Source organism: Engystomops pustulosus, chromosome 2 (genome assembly GCF_040894005.1).
Source record: "Engystomops pustulosus chromosome 2, aEngPut4.maternal, whole genome shotgun sequence".
Classification (NCBI taxonomy): domain Eukaryota; kingdom Metazoa; phylum Chordata; class Amphibia; order Anura; family Leptodactylidae; genus Engystomops; species Engystomops pustulosus.
In genome coordinates, this window is record NC_092412.1 from 131922847 (window position 1) to 131937751 (window position 14905).

At 40.2% G+C, this 14905-nt stretch overlaps 1 protein-coding gene across 6 annotated transcripts in view; it reads right to left on the reverse strand.

The window, feature by feature from the left end:
* Positions 1 to 14905, reverse strand: part of LOC140118478 (uncharacterized) — a 197753-nt gene that overhangs the window by 88123 nt on the left and 94725 nt on the right. For 5 of the 6 annotated variants that reach the window (XR_011853202.1, XM_072136451.1, XM_072136449.1 and 2 more), the window contains 6 exons: positions 13498 to 13592; positions 13236 to 13395; positions 2014 to 2121; positions 1164 to 1325; positions 506 to 593; positions 206 to 350 (listed from right to left, as the gene is read on the reverse strand). Coding sequence is in view for 5 of the 6 variants with exons in the window: in XM_072136451.1 (XP_071992552.1) it covers positions 206 to 350; positions 506 to 593; positions 1164 to 1325; positions 2014 to 2121; positions 13236 to 13395; positions 13498 to 13592 (758 nt within the window). In the remaining variant the exon portion in view is untranslated. The remainder of the gene's footprint in view (positions 1 to 205; positions 351 to 505; positions 594 to 1163; positions 1326 to 2013; positions 2122 to 13235; positions 13396 to 13497; positions 13593 to 14905) is intronic. The other variant, XM_072136450.1, reaches the window with a different exon arrangement.

The window sequence follows — 14905 nt, forward strand, 5'->3', positions numbered from 1 at the left end:
TTAATGCTATCTGCCTTACTTTTAGACTCTTATACGCAAAGTTACCCATGGTTTTACTGTCCACACTTATTTAATACTTTACTTTTTAGATTTAATAAATGACCAGATACATCAACATAGGTGACAATGTATTATATAAAAATGTATTTCAAGAACTGGCAGGCAATATAAACTTTTTCTTCAGCATAGTACATAAGAATATTACCTTTACTATAGTGGCACAGTCAGGCATATAGTGCAAAGCATCAATGCATAAGATAAAGGGTTCCTGAACTGTTGTAGGAGTTGGCAACTTATTTGATTCATCATGCTTCACCCAAGCGGGCATAAACAATAGCTCTTCTTCTTTTCTACAGAAATAGGCAACAAAGGTCATTTTATAACATTTGTTTCCAAATGGTACAGCTTGGGTACAGCTTTGGCCTTTCTACAATTTGAATATCTTAGATTAGTAATAATTACTTCTCTTCTAAACATTTGCTGGCAGCCTATTCCAGTTTCTTACCTGCTTTCTTGCATATGATGATTCATGGTACTTTTAATCTCCTTTGTTGGATCATACAATGTAAACTCAATGCTTGAATCATTAGAATCTGGAATAAATAGCACATAATTATTAACCAAATATTTTAGGAGATCATCTTCTGCATGAAGACCGTCACAATGCTCAGACTAACCATAAACTATCGACAGTTATCATTAAGTGGACAAACATAAAATAAGAACTATGCAGAGTCCCTCCTTGCTGGATGCCCTATAGCTGTTGGTAACAGATACTTGCCACAGAGAAAATACATTACACCTATAGTTTCATGGTTTGGAAAAACTTTTTAATGACCTAATGCTCTTGTGTAATTTTTCTAATGACTTAATGCCCTTAGTATTCCGCTTATATTACACTGTTGTATAACTAAAGCTTCTCCTTTAATGTAGAAGACATTGAAAAGGTATTCAACAGGCATTTTGTAAAGTGACAAATACTTTCAAATTAAGCTAATTTTCTACTCAAATAAAGCCATATCAATGGAATAAAAATAGACATTTCTGTGTCGGATATCGACATTACAGAATTAAGATGCTTTAATTACAGGTTTTATTGTAAGTGATGTCTTCCATGCTCTGTCATGTGGCTGGTAATCAGTATAGCTTGTTTTTTTAATTACCTAATCCGCTGATACTTGAGCTGCACTCATTAATATTATCTGGCTCCTTCCCAAGATGAAATATTAGCTGTGATGAGAACTCCCTGGGTTTCCATACAAATTGACTGCTTCTTAAGTCCTGTTCAAAAGCATCGATTTTGGCCCATCCAAGTGTACGCATACCTTAAAAAATTATGCTTATGTATTAATAACAAAACATTTCTTATTTTGTTTCTTTATAGAATATCTGTCAGATGTCTCTATATTACACCACCTAATATATAAATTCCTTTAATACCTAAAAATAGTATGCAAAGGATTTAGTCTATAGGTAATACTATACTTCAAAGAGCACCATTTAAATCACAAAACATTATAAGACGTCAAAATAGATGCAGCCATCATCATGCAGCTACATCTAAAAGACATGTGGTGGTCATTAAAATGCCAATAACAGATAATTTACCACAGTAAATAAAAGCAGAGTAACAGCTATCTTGAAGAGATGGTATCTTGACAAACCTACAATTTAAAAGAATTCTTACATCGTATTGTAATTATTGTTGTAAATTTTTGGTTAGCAGTGTAAATTTAATATATTGATTCTTTCAAATATATGTGCAATAAATATAATCAAACCATTTCCTTTATGCCAACAATTTCTTTTAATGAAGCCAACCATTCACACAAAATAGCTTGGGTCTAAATAGAATTAATTAGATTATTTAATCCCATCACTGTTCATACTTTCTTTGTGCGCTTCTGCACGTCAATAACAGGAGACGACTTGTCCTGAAATTAAGGCCAGAAGCATCTAGAACTATCAACCTTTGTTTAAGCGTACATGCTTAGTTAGAATAATGGGTCACACCTTGCTCTCCATCACTGTAAAATGCCTTTATTAAAACAAAAGGCTTTCTTGCAGATTCTGTATACAATGTATAATCCGACAAATCAATAGATTCAAATTCAAAGAGTTCTGGAAGACAAAGGGAGCATTCGTCAAATGACAATTTCAGCTACAATATCAATCTTTTGACATTAATATTACATACAGACCACAGAATGTTTACTCTATTGACAACTTTAGACTATTGCAACAATTTTACTGGAGATGGTTATGAGATGTTACACACCCAAAAATGTTTAGCTTTTTGTCTTCATTGTTTTCTCTGTCTTTATAAACATGTAAGGTTTTGAGGATAATGATTATTACTAAGGGTCCACGGACGCACTTTTGTCACACTTTTCTACGTTTTCTGGTTTTGCACGTCTGTGACAGGTATTTAACAGGGGATTGTGTCGCACACGATCGGAGTGTAGTGCAGCGTCGCTGGCTTTCATGTGACAGAAAGTGGGGGGCATGTCGTTGGACGATCCGATGGACTGAGTGTGAGATTTAACTTTAAAATTGTGTTGCAAGATCAAGCACTTACATGCACCAGGAAGAACAAGGTGAACTCCAGCAGACCTGAGCGGGGAAGCGACACATGCAGGATATCGGACACACGATCTTAGTGGATCGCGGTAGAGTACCTTATCATCAGACAATGTACTGTGAACTCTGTGAACTCCTCCGGAAGGGTAAGTAAATGTCCCCCAATGTGTTTACTATGTTTATTTTTTTGTACAGAGCCTGGTATAATTTCCGAACTTAGAGACACCTGCCTTACAGACGACCCTCGGTTACAGTCGGACCTCTCTACCCACTGTGACCTCTGGTGAAGCTCTCAGGATGCTTTTCTTTAGTCCCAGGTTGCAATCACTAGCTGTAAAGTTTCTGTAATGAAGTTTTATTGGTAATCCTTGTTCCCATGACAGCAATTTTTTTTGCCTGGAGTCACAGTTATAAAACATTCCATTTCTGACAAACATATAAATTCAAATTAAGAGCAAACCTAAATAACCTACGTACTGTCTGTATAGTGTTGGAAAATATGATTGGTGAAAATGATAATATGTAATTTGTATTGTAGCAGTTGGAAGCAAGAGTAAGAGGAGAGTGGTGCCAGAAATGTCTAGTCTGCTGTCAGATAGCAAAGATCCCAAGCTAATACAGTAGACCTGGTGTCACCAAGTATGCTTTAGGGAGGCAATGTAAGAACTGGAACCAGGGCCGATTCTAGCATATTTGCTGCCTGAGGCGAATATTAAAATGCTGCCCCCCCCCCCGCTCCCTGTTAAGTAAATCCTTAAACTTTACTAACAAGTAACAACCCTACAGACAGCTCCCTGACACTGTGTGACTGACTACAGGATCTGAGAGGCATTAGTGGCATCTAGTACCTTATAGATGACAATCTCTTCCATCAGGACGACTTTATTCCGGGTTCTCCAATCCATGACGTATCACGGCTGAATTCACAGGCAGATATCTTCAGCTCCGTGCAGCATCTCCACCCGGCGTCCCTAAAAATACCACAGTCACTTACAGTATAAAGTCTTCTGGATAACAACATTGTGCTCCTAAATAATATATACCCCTCACAACACAACTGACCGCACTCTCCACACATATAACACATCCCTTCAATATCCCTGCTCTCATATATTTAAAGGCCTCGTTATTCACCACCCAATTAAATTATATACAGCTCCCATATACAGATCCCCTACAGCTTAAATAAAATCTTGCCCCACATATACAGCCCCCCAGCTTAGTAATATACTGTATCCCATATACATCCCTCCAGCTTAGTAATATACTGTATCCCATATACAGCCTCCCAGCTTAGTAATATACTGTACCCCATATACAGCCTCCCCAGCTTAGTAATATACTGTATCCCATATACATCCCCCAGCTTAGTAATATACTGTATCCCATATACAGCCCCCCAGCTTAGTAATATACTGTATCCCATATACATCCCCCCAGCTTAGTAATATACTGTACCCCGTATACAGCCCCCCAGCTTAGTAATATACTGTATCCCATATAGAGCCCCCAGCTTAGTAATATACTGTACCCCATATACAGCCTCCCCAGCTTAGTAATATACTGTATCCCATATACAGCCCCCCAGCTTAGTAATATACTGTATCCCATATACATCCCCCCAGCTTAGTAATATACTGTACCCCGTATACAGCCCCCCAGCTTAGTAATATACTGTATCCCATATACAGCCCCCCAGCTTAGTAATATACTGTATCCCATATACAGCCCCCCAGCTGTAATATACTGTATCCCATATACATCCCCCAGCTTAGTAATATACTGTATCCCATATACAGCCCCCCAGCTTAGTAATATACTGTATCCCATATACATCCCCCCAGCTTAGTAATATACTGTACCCCGTATACAGCCCCCCAGCTTAGTAATATACTGTATCCCATATACAGCCCCCCAGCTTAGTAATATACTGTATCCCATATACAGCCCCCCAGCTGTAATATACTGTATCCCATATACATCCCCCAGCTTAGTAATATACTGTATCCCATATACAGCCCCCCAGCTTAGTAATATACTGTACCCCATATACATCCCCCAGCTTAGTAATATACCATATCCCATATACAGCCCCCCCCAGCTTAGTAATATACTGTACCCCATATACAGCCCCCCAGCTTAGTAATATACTGTACCCCATATACATCCTCCCAGCTTAGTAATATACTGTATCCCATATACAGCCCCCCAGCTTAGTAATATACTGTATCCCATATACAGCCCCCCAGCTTAGTAATATACTGTATCCCATATACAGCCCCCCAGCTTAGTAATATACTGTATCCCATATACAGCCCCCCAGCTTAGTAATATACTGTATCCCATATACAGCCCCCCAGCTTAGTAATATACTGTATCCCATATACATCCCCCCAGCTTAGTAATATACTGTACCCCGTATACAGCCCCCCAGCTTAGTAATATACTGTATCCCATATACAGCCCCCCAGCTTAGTAATATACTGTATCCCATATACAGCCCCCCAGCTGTAATATACTGTATCCCATATACATCCCCCAGCTTAGTAATATACTGTACCCCATATACATCCCCCAGCTTAGTAATATACCATATCCCATATACAGCCCCCCCCAGCTTAGTAATATACTGTACCCCATATACAGCCCCCCAGCTTAGTAATATACTGTACCCCATATACATCCTCCCAGCTTAGTAATATACTGTATCCCATATACTGCCCCCCAGCTTAGTAATATACTGTATCCCATATACTGCCCCCCAGCTTAGTAATATACTGTATCCCATATACAGCCCCCCAGCTTAGTAATATACTGTACCCCATATACAGATCCCCAGCTTAGTAATATACTGTACCCCATATACAGCCCCCCCAGCTTAGTAATATACTGTATCCCATATACATCCCCCAGCTTAGTAATATACTGTATCCCATATACTGCCCCCCAGCTTAGTAATATACTGTATCCCATATACTGCCCCCCAGCTTAGTAATATACTGTATCCCATATACAGCCCCCCAGCTTAGTAATATACTGTATCCCATATACAGCCCCCCAGCTTAGTAATATACTGTATCCCATATACATCCCCCCAGCTTAGTAATATACTGTACCCCGTATACAGCCCCCCAGCTTAGTAATATACTGTATCCCATATACAGCCCCCCAGCTGTAATATACTGTATCCCATATACATCCCCCAGCTTAGTAATATACTGTATCCCATATACATCCCCCAGCTTAGTAATATACTAATATACTGTATCCCATATACAGCCCCCCAGCTTAGTAATATACTGTATCCCATATACATCCCCCAGCTTAGTAATATACTGTATCCCATATACTGCCCCCCAGCTTAGTAATATACTGTATCCCATATACTGCCCCCCAGCTTAGTAATATACTGTATCCCATATACATCCCCCCAGCTTAGTAATATACTATATCCCATATACTGCCCCCCAGCTTAGTAATATACTGTATCCCATATACAGCCCCCCAGCTTAGTAATATACTGTATCCCATATACAGCCCCCCAGCTTAGTAATATACTGTATCCCATATACAGCCCCCCAGCTTAGTAATATACTGTATCCCATATACAGCCCCCCAGCTTAGTAATATACTGTATCCCATATACATCCCCCAGCTTAGTAATATACTGTATCCCATATACTGCCCCCCAGCTTAGTAATATACTGTATCCCATATACTGCCCCCCAGCTTAGTAATATACTGTATCCCATATACATCCCCCCAGCTTAGTAATATACTATATCCCATATACTGCCCCCCAGCTTAGTAATATACTGTATCCCATATACAGCCCCCCAGCTTAGTAATATACTGTATCCCATATACAGCCCCCCAGCTTAGTAATATACTGTATCCCATATACAGCCCCCCAGCTTAGTAATATACTGTATCCCATATACATCCCCCCAGTTTAGTAATATACTGTATCCCATATACATCCCCCCAGCTTAGTAATATACTGTACCCCATATACAGCCCCCCAGCTTAGTAATATACTGTATCCCATATACCCATATATCCCATATACAGCCCCCAGCTTAGTGATATATAATATATAGCATCCCCCCAGTATAAAATAATTATGGCCCCATATAATATATATAGCATCCCCCCAGTATAAAATAATTATACCCCCAAATCCCCAAATAAAATATAGCATCCCCTCCCCCTAGTATAAAATAATTATGGCCCCAAATAATATATATAGCATCCCCTCCCCCTAGTATAAAATAATTATGGCCCCAAATAATATATATAGCATCCCCCCCCCTAGTATAAAATAATTATGGCCCCAAATAATACATATAGCACCCCCCCCAGTATAAAATAATTATGGCCCCAAATAATACATATAGCACCCCCCCCCCTAGTATAAAATAATTATGGCCCCAAATAATACATATAGTATCCCCCCCCCTAGTATAAAATAATTATGACCCCAAATAATATATATAGCATCCCCCCCCTAGTATAAAATAATTATGGCCCCAAATAATATATATAGCTCCCCCCTAGTATAAAATAATTATGACCCCAAATAATATATATAGCTCCCCCCCCCTAGTATAAAATAATTATGGCCCTATATAATATATATAGCATCCCCCCCTAGTATAAAATAATTATGGCCCCAAATAATATATATAGCACCCCCCCCCCCCTAGTATAAAATAATTATAGCCCCAAATCCCCAAATAAAATATAGCATCCCCTCCCCCTAGTATAAAATAATTATGGCCCCAAATAATACATATAGCACCCCCCCCCCTAGTATAAAATAATTATGGCCCCAAATAATACATATAGCACCCCCCCCTAGTATAAAATAATTATGGCCCCAAATAATACATATAGCACCCCCCCTAGTATAAAATAATTATGGCCCCAAATAATATATATAGCATCCCCCCCCCTAGTATAAAATAATTACAGCCCCAAATAAAATATAGCATCCCCTCCCCCTAGTATAAAATAATTATGGCCCCAAATAATATATAGCACCCCCCCCCCTAGTATAAAATAATTATTGCCCCATATGATATCTATAGCGTCCCCCCCCCTCCCCCAGTAGTAAACGTTTTCTAGCCCTATATAATACCCCCCCCCCTCCCAGTATAACATAAAACCTCCCCACATTTAATTAAAGTATATGAAAAATAATAAAACTAATACTCACCTGCAGGCAGCTGCTTCCTCGGCGCCTGGTCCCGTCTTCACGCGGCCTTCACTCCGGTCTTCCTGCGTGCCGCGGCTCCGCACAGTGACACAGGCGCATGACGTCATGGCGCCTGTGTCACTGCTTAGGACGGAGCGACGCAGCTGCCGGAAAGGCGCTGCGTCGCTACGCATATAAATCGCGCCTGTGTCTTAAAGAGACAGGCGCGATTTATTTAGCTGGTGGGCGATTCGGGCGTTAATGGACGCCCGAATCGCCCACTTTAGAGCGGCAAATTTCGCCGCCCTTTACAGGGACCCGCATTCTGCCGCCTGAGGCGAGATTTTCATCTCGCCTCATGGCAGATGCGGCCCTGACTGGAACTATACTGACAGCAATAATTACATTGGTCTGCTGTGAAATCTAAATTGAGACATCTGTGTTGCTTGCTATCAATGTCTTTATAGTTTAATAAACTATGCCTCTTAACATCTCAGAGGACTATTCCTAATTGCAAGATGATCTCTGCCTAGTAGGGTCATAGTCTGTTTGCTACAATGGTCACATTAAAAAGATTGGTGCCGATTTTATCCAGAATCCAATATCTCACCTGTTACAAATGCCGTTGTCTTTGAATCCTTATACTCCATCCCCATTTACCCCCTTGAACACCACACAAATTTCCTTCAAGCTTTTATTTTTACAACAGAAATAGTATTTTATTAAAATTAGAACAATGGGTGAGGCTAGTGAGCCACCAGAGCGTGATTTTCTTTTTACATTCTACTTATATTTGAGTGAGTCATTATTAAATGTTTATAGAATATAATGCAACACTTACTTATTATATTGTAATTTTACAGGTTATCAATGAGAGGATTACAGGACTTTAATAGATATGACATTCCACTTTCACCCTATACTTTTCTAGACAATCGTCTTTTGTGTCTCATACATAAATCTTAATTGCAATATTATAAAATTATATAGTTATGCAGATTGTTATCATGTAACTGTATTGTTACTGTTTTGCTCTTGGTAGAAGAACATTCTTTTTCTTCTTGTATACTACGAATCATAACCTGTTCTTACATTTAATCTAATATAGTTCAGTGTGTTATCATGTTGACTCCCAAGTGAAAAGTCACTGGTTTGAATTGAATTGGTTTGGTTTGAATCCACCTCACTGATAGCAGTCTCTTGGCCAAACAAATTGGCAAACTGCATCAAGTGTGTACCATGACAATTAGAAGAATTTGAAATGATCTCCATCCCTTTATTCCAAAGCCAAGAGGTGGCCCTCCATTAAAAATATAGGAGTCGGCTCATCCCAAGGTCTATCTGTTTTGGCACGACAAACGTAGCAGTGTAGGCAACTTGTATGCTTCATACTATTAAGAACACAGATGTCAGCATAACACAAGTCTGGAGTGGTGTAAAGAAAAAAGGTGAAGAGAAATTGACTTCAATATTGCCATATGAAGCATTGGCTCAAGCTTGCAAAAAAGTATGGAAAGTGGAAGAATAAAAGGGAAATGGGGGCTAATGAATCAAGAAATAGTGATCCAGCAGGATAATGACTGGAATCATGCATTAAAATTGGTCAAGAAAATCACTGACAACTAGAATTACTATAATGGTCCCCACAATCCCAGATCTCAATCCAATTAAACCCTTGTGGGTTAAGCTGAAGAAAAAAACTGTTGTCGTACCTAAGTGGGAACATGTAGAAAAGAACTTGGGATCAGAATTTGGTTGAGGCATGCTTAAATCTGATCAAGAGCATGCCCAGAATGATTCAGGAAGTGTTGCAAGCCAAAGGTGAATTTACAAAAGTTATACAAATTTAAATTTAGATTTTTAGGAGCAAGTCAAATTTATGTATGAAATAACAAAGATGATTTTCTATAACATGAAGGTAGTGTCACGTTTAAAACAGTATTGGATGGTGAAACATAGAGCCTGACACTTAAGTTCAAAACATTGTGACCCCTTTATTCATCATTGCATGTTTTCATAGGTCTACCCTGTTGCTCCTTCTCTGTCTTATATATTGATTCTCTCTTTATCTTATTTTGGTATTCCTATTGCTTCATGGTCTGTAAAATTATTATAATTATTATAAGAAAAATTAGCTACTGTATATACTGGAGTGCAAGTTGACCCAAATATAAGCCGTGGCTCCAAATTTTACCATAAAAAATGGGAACACCTATTGACTCAAGTATAAGCCTAGGGTGCGAAGCACATTGGTCACAGCTTCTCCTCAGTATATAGCTATTCAGCCCCATGACCCCAGTATATAGACATACAGCCCCTTGCCTCCAGTATATAGTATACAGCCAGCCCCCTACCCCCAGTATATAGCCAGCCCCCTGCCCCCCATTTAATAGCTAGACAGCCCCTAGTCCCCTGCTTTCCTGTATATATAGCTAGCCAGCTCCCTGCCACCCATATATAGCCAGCTAGCACCAGAATATAGTCAGCCACATCCAAGTATATAGCAAGCCATCAGTATATAGTCAGCCAGCCCCCAGTGTATAGCCAGCTCCAGTATATAGCCAGCCCCCAGTATAAAGCCAGCCAGCCTGCACCCAGTATATAGCCAGCCAACCCCAGTATATAGCCAGATAGCTCCCTAGTATATAGCCAGCCCCCATTATATAGCCAGCCCCAGTATATAGCCAGCCAGCCTGCCTCCAGTATATAGCCAGTCAGCCTGCCCCCAGTATTTATCCAGCCATCCTCCTAATATATAGCCAGCCACCCTGCTCCCCGGATATAGCCAGCCCCAGTTTGCCCAGCACATAAAAAAGAAAGTCAATACTCATATTTCCGTCGTCACCCCTCCTCTTCTTACCACTGGCAGGTCCGTGTGATGTTGTGAAGCACAGGCTCTAATGTCAGCCGCCACTGCCATCATATTGTGTGTCTGACATCATAGCCTGTGAACCACAATGTCACACAGACCTGCCAATGCCGGACATAAGAAGAGGTGTCGGAGTATTGACTTTCTTTCTTTTTTCATTCGAGTATAAGCCAAGTTAGGGTTTTTCAGTAAATTTTTTTGTGCTGAAAAACTCGAGTATATACAGTATTTATTCAAATTAAATTATTACTTACTTTAATGATTTTGAGCTATATTTTGTGAATGTGATAATAAAGTCTGACTGTACAAACATTATCCTGCTCCATAAAACTAGACTGTAATGCTCAATTCTTTCACATTCTTTGAAAGCACTTTCACGGCAAATTGCTAAAAGTGTGCATGGCTTAGTACATTTTCCTTGAGGTAAAGGTTGATATGTAAAATATAGTAAAATCCTTTAAATCACAAGTGTACCTGCCAAAATTACCTGTTATTTTATGTGTGGCTATGCCCACATGTGCCACCCATACTTTTTTTTTTGTTCCGGCTATCCCTTCCATGCCAAAACCTCACTTTAAAAATTAGCAAATAAGGCTCAAGAGCTTTGGAAAGCGCTTAGCAAAGTGCCACAGAGCTTTGGCTAATATTGTATGACCAAGGAATGATGTAGCTGAAGGTGGAGGGATGCGAGAAGGCATTGAGCAATGGAAGTGTAGCAGAGGGCGTTGTTATTGCTGAGGCACTCTGCTAACGCACTAGGAAGCACTTCTGTATATTTCTTAAGTAAAGTTTTAGCATGGGAAAAAGCAGGGAAAATAAAAACAAAAATATGGGTGGCATGTGTGGGCATAGACCTACATAACATAGCAGTTAATTTGGGTGGGTACATTGTGGTGACAGATTCCCTTTAATCTCAAACAATATAAATATTAAAATTAGTTTCCTTAAGGATGCAAAGTAAATCACCACTTATGTATGCAAATGTAATCTAATAGATTCACACTTACTACTGATTGTTCATGCTGATTTTGATTGCAGTACAGCTGAAAGCTTAAAAACCATTTCATTTTAATGTCAGAGGAGCTTCATATCATCATCTGGTAGCTTACAGGTCAGGTGAGGTGTCACTATGTATTTTACACATGATGTAACACAGTTTGGCATGCTGTTTCGCATAGAGAACTGTTCAAGCTGTGCGCAAATATCCCTTCTTCAATATACACAGTACATTGCAGGCAAAAATATGATAACCTATACATTGCCAAGACTGAGAGTTTTTAAGCCCAATAGGAAAAAAGCTTTATATTCTAAATAAAGCTTAAATGGTTAGAGTGAATTTCTTTATTCGCACACATTACGGGGGAGACTTATCGGAAATGTCTGAGAGCAGAACTGTTCTAGTTGTCCATGACAACCAATGAGACCTCAGCTATTATTTTCCCACAGCTGTTTATAAAATTAAAGCTGAGCTCCAGTGGCGTAACTACCACTGTAGCAGCCGTAGCAGTTGCTACAAGGTCTGTGAGCTTCAGGGGCCTAGGTGGCGGCAGCCTGCGCTGCATTTCTAGACCCGGTCTGACCGCCACCAGGGCCCTGCTATACCATGAAACACAGTATAAACAATCATCCCGTGTCCCGCCCCCCCCTCTGTTCCTGCCACCCCCGTGTTCCTGCAACATCCTGCCCCTGTGTTTCTGCCCCCTGCTTACCCATCTGGCGCCGTGTCAGTGATCCTGTCGGCCCACCGTCTGTAACTCCTCCAGCTCCTCCTAGCTGCAATGCGCTCCCCTTGTCACATGAGTGAAGCGACCTGACCTCAGTTCGTGTCAGTCACATGACCAGAGGTGCATGGTGTAACCTGGAGGAGCTCAGCCACCATTTTGGTCGTGTCTGGACATGTTATTAGTGAGGAGAGGTTGCTGCTGGACATGTTATTAGCGAGGGGAGGTAGCTGCTGGACATGTTATTAGTGAGTGAAGGCCACTGCCTGAGGACGCTGCTGGGCATTTTATGTGTTTGGTCATCATTCCTAACCCCGTATTGTAATTACTTTTAAAGCTGTATAATTACAATTTAAACAATTAAAAAAATATTGTATATGTTCAAAATGAGCAGGGGATGGGAGGAGGTGCTGTGATCGGGAGTGGGGCACAGCCAAAAGTTTGCTATGGGGCCCTCTCATTTATAGTTACGCCACTGCTGAGCTCTTCACCTGGCATAGAAACAAACGCTGTGCAATGGCACGCCGGATACATCAAGGCCGGAGCCTCTTGATGTATCTGGCTGTGCTGGGTGGTGTGCGGGCTATCATGATGCACATATGATAATAACCACCCCAAACTGAAGTACAGGGTGCAGGTTTTAAGGACACACTCATGACGTGTGTCTGGGCTTGTGCACACCAGAAATATCCTACGGATGCCAAGACTTAGTGGATTAGTGGATGAATGACAAATTGGCACAGTGTGAGAAATATGCCCTTAAGGATTTACAGTCTACAAGCAAAGCAGAATGAAAACAACTGGTGAAGTTGGAAGCTGATTTTTTGGTACTATCGTGGCAGCAGACAATGTAATCCAAACATCTTACCATTAAACTTCAGCAGAAACAAATCTCTGTTCAAGGCTTCATTTTTATTGATTTCTTCCAGTAGAATTGGTTTCAATGAACTTGTTTTGAAAAATAACTTCATGCTGCCAGAGTGCACAGACACTGTCAATTTTACATCATTATATTCTTCAAGAAAGATCTAAAAAATATTTTTTGATTAAATAAAACACATCAACAAGGAAACACATTATTTAAAATAAAGAAATATGGGGATATTCTCCAACTAGCTCTAAGTACTTACATTTGAAGAAAAATGGTCCCTTGGTAGGATCTTCAGCAAAATTTCTTTGACACCAAAATGCAAGATTCTTCTGAAATTTTCATTACTCACAGTGCCTGTTAATAGAATGTACATACATTACACAAATCCACCTCAGTTCAGAATTCATTGAGCCTCATTTATTAAGACCTTCTAAAAGAAACATTTTTATGTTGTCCATTGCAATAAAATCAGAACAAAGCTTCCATTTCTTTTACAGCTCTGGAAAAATAAATACAGTTTTTGTTTGAGAGAGTTCTTATACATTTACCCCCAAAGTCATATACAGATGAGCTGACTATCCCCTATAGCAGTGATGGCGATCCTTTAACAGACCGAGTGCCCAAACAATAACCAAAATCCACTTATTTACTGCAAAGTGCCAACATTGCATCTTAAGCAATAACTTATTGCTACCTGCTCTTCAACATCTATCAATTGTATGAGCCCCTTGAGGCCACCAATTCAGTTGAAAGAAGGAGGGCACATTCAGACTATCATTGTAGCTTCTCACCAGGGTCTCTGTTTACAGTAGGAATGTAGGGTCCAGTAGGATGACCTACAAAGATCCTAGAGTTCTGTCAACACTTTATCACTTTTACCGCAGTTCCAAACAGCCAATGAAGTGTTGTTTTAAAATAGCGCTGATTGCAGCATTTCTTAAATTGGGTCTGCAGATTTGGTGAATTTGGTCCTGTTTGGTGAGTTCTGTCTTGGGGTCAATGGCCTGAGTGCCCACAGAAAGGGCTCTGAGTGCCACCTCTGGCACCCGTGCCATAGGTTCGCCACCACTGCCCTATAGCTTGTATTAAGAATGGGGTGCTGTGCTACATATTGGTTAATGAGGGGTGCCATGGTAACTATAAATTAATGGGGGGTTGCTGGTTGTGGGGGCGGGTTGGAGGGGGATACGGACTTGGTATGTGATGAAGTTATTAAGGGGTGCTAGACTAATTTAGTGGATGCCTTATATAAATTAGATGGGTGAGACCAACAAATAAATATTGGGGAAAACGTATATAATTTAGGGGAGGTTACAATATTATAAGAAAAATAAATTATTATTGTAATGAAGGAGTGTCCTGGTTGGACAAGTGCTTGCTACCTCATGAGGGGAAGTTTATAAAAACCCTTGTGAGTGGGAGAACATGGTCCAGTCTTTGCCAGGAGGTCCAGATTCTCACACTGAGTCAGTGTTCCAGACCAGGAAGCAGAGGTATTACAGGCAAACTAGGCCTAAAGACAGAGATCCACCATGAGGACTCTGTCCTGTCTGAAGCCATTATCCAGGCTGTGAGCAACCAGGACCTGCGGACCTGCACTCTTACCAGCTGAAGATCTGCTGATGTTTAAATCTGTTGCCTGCTGTTTGAAGTTCCAATAAAGAATT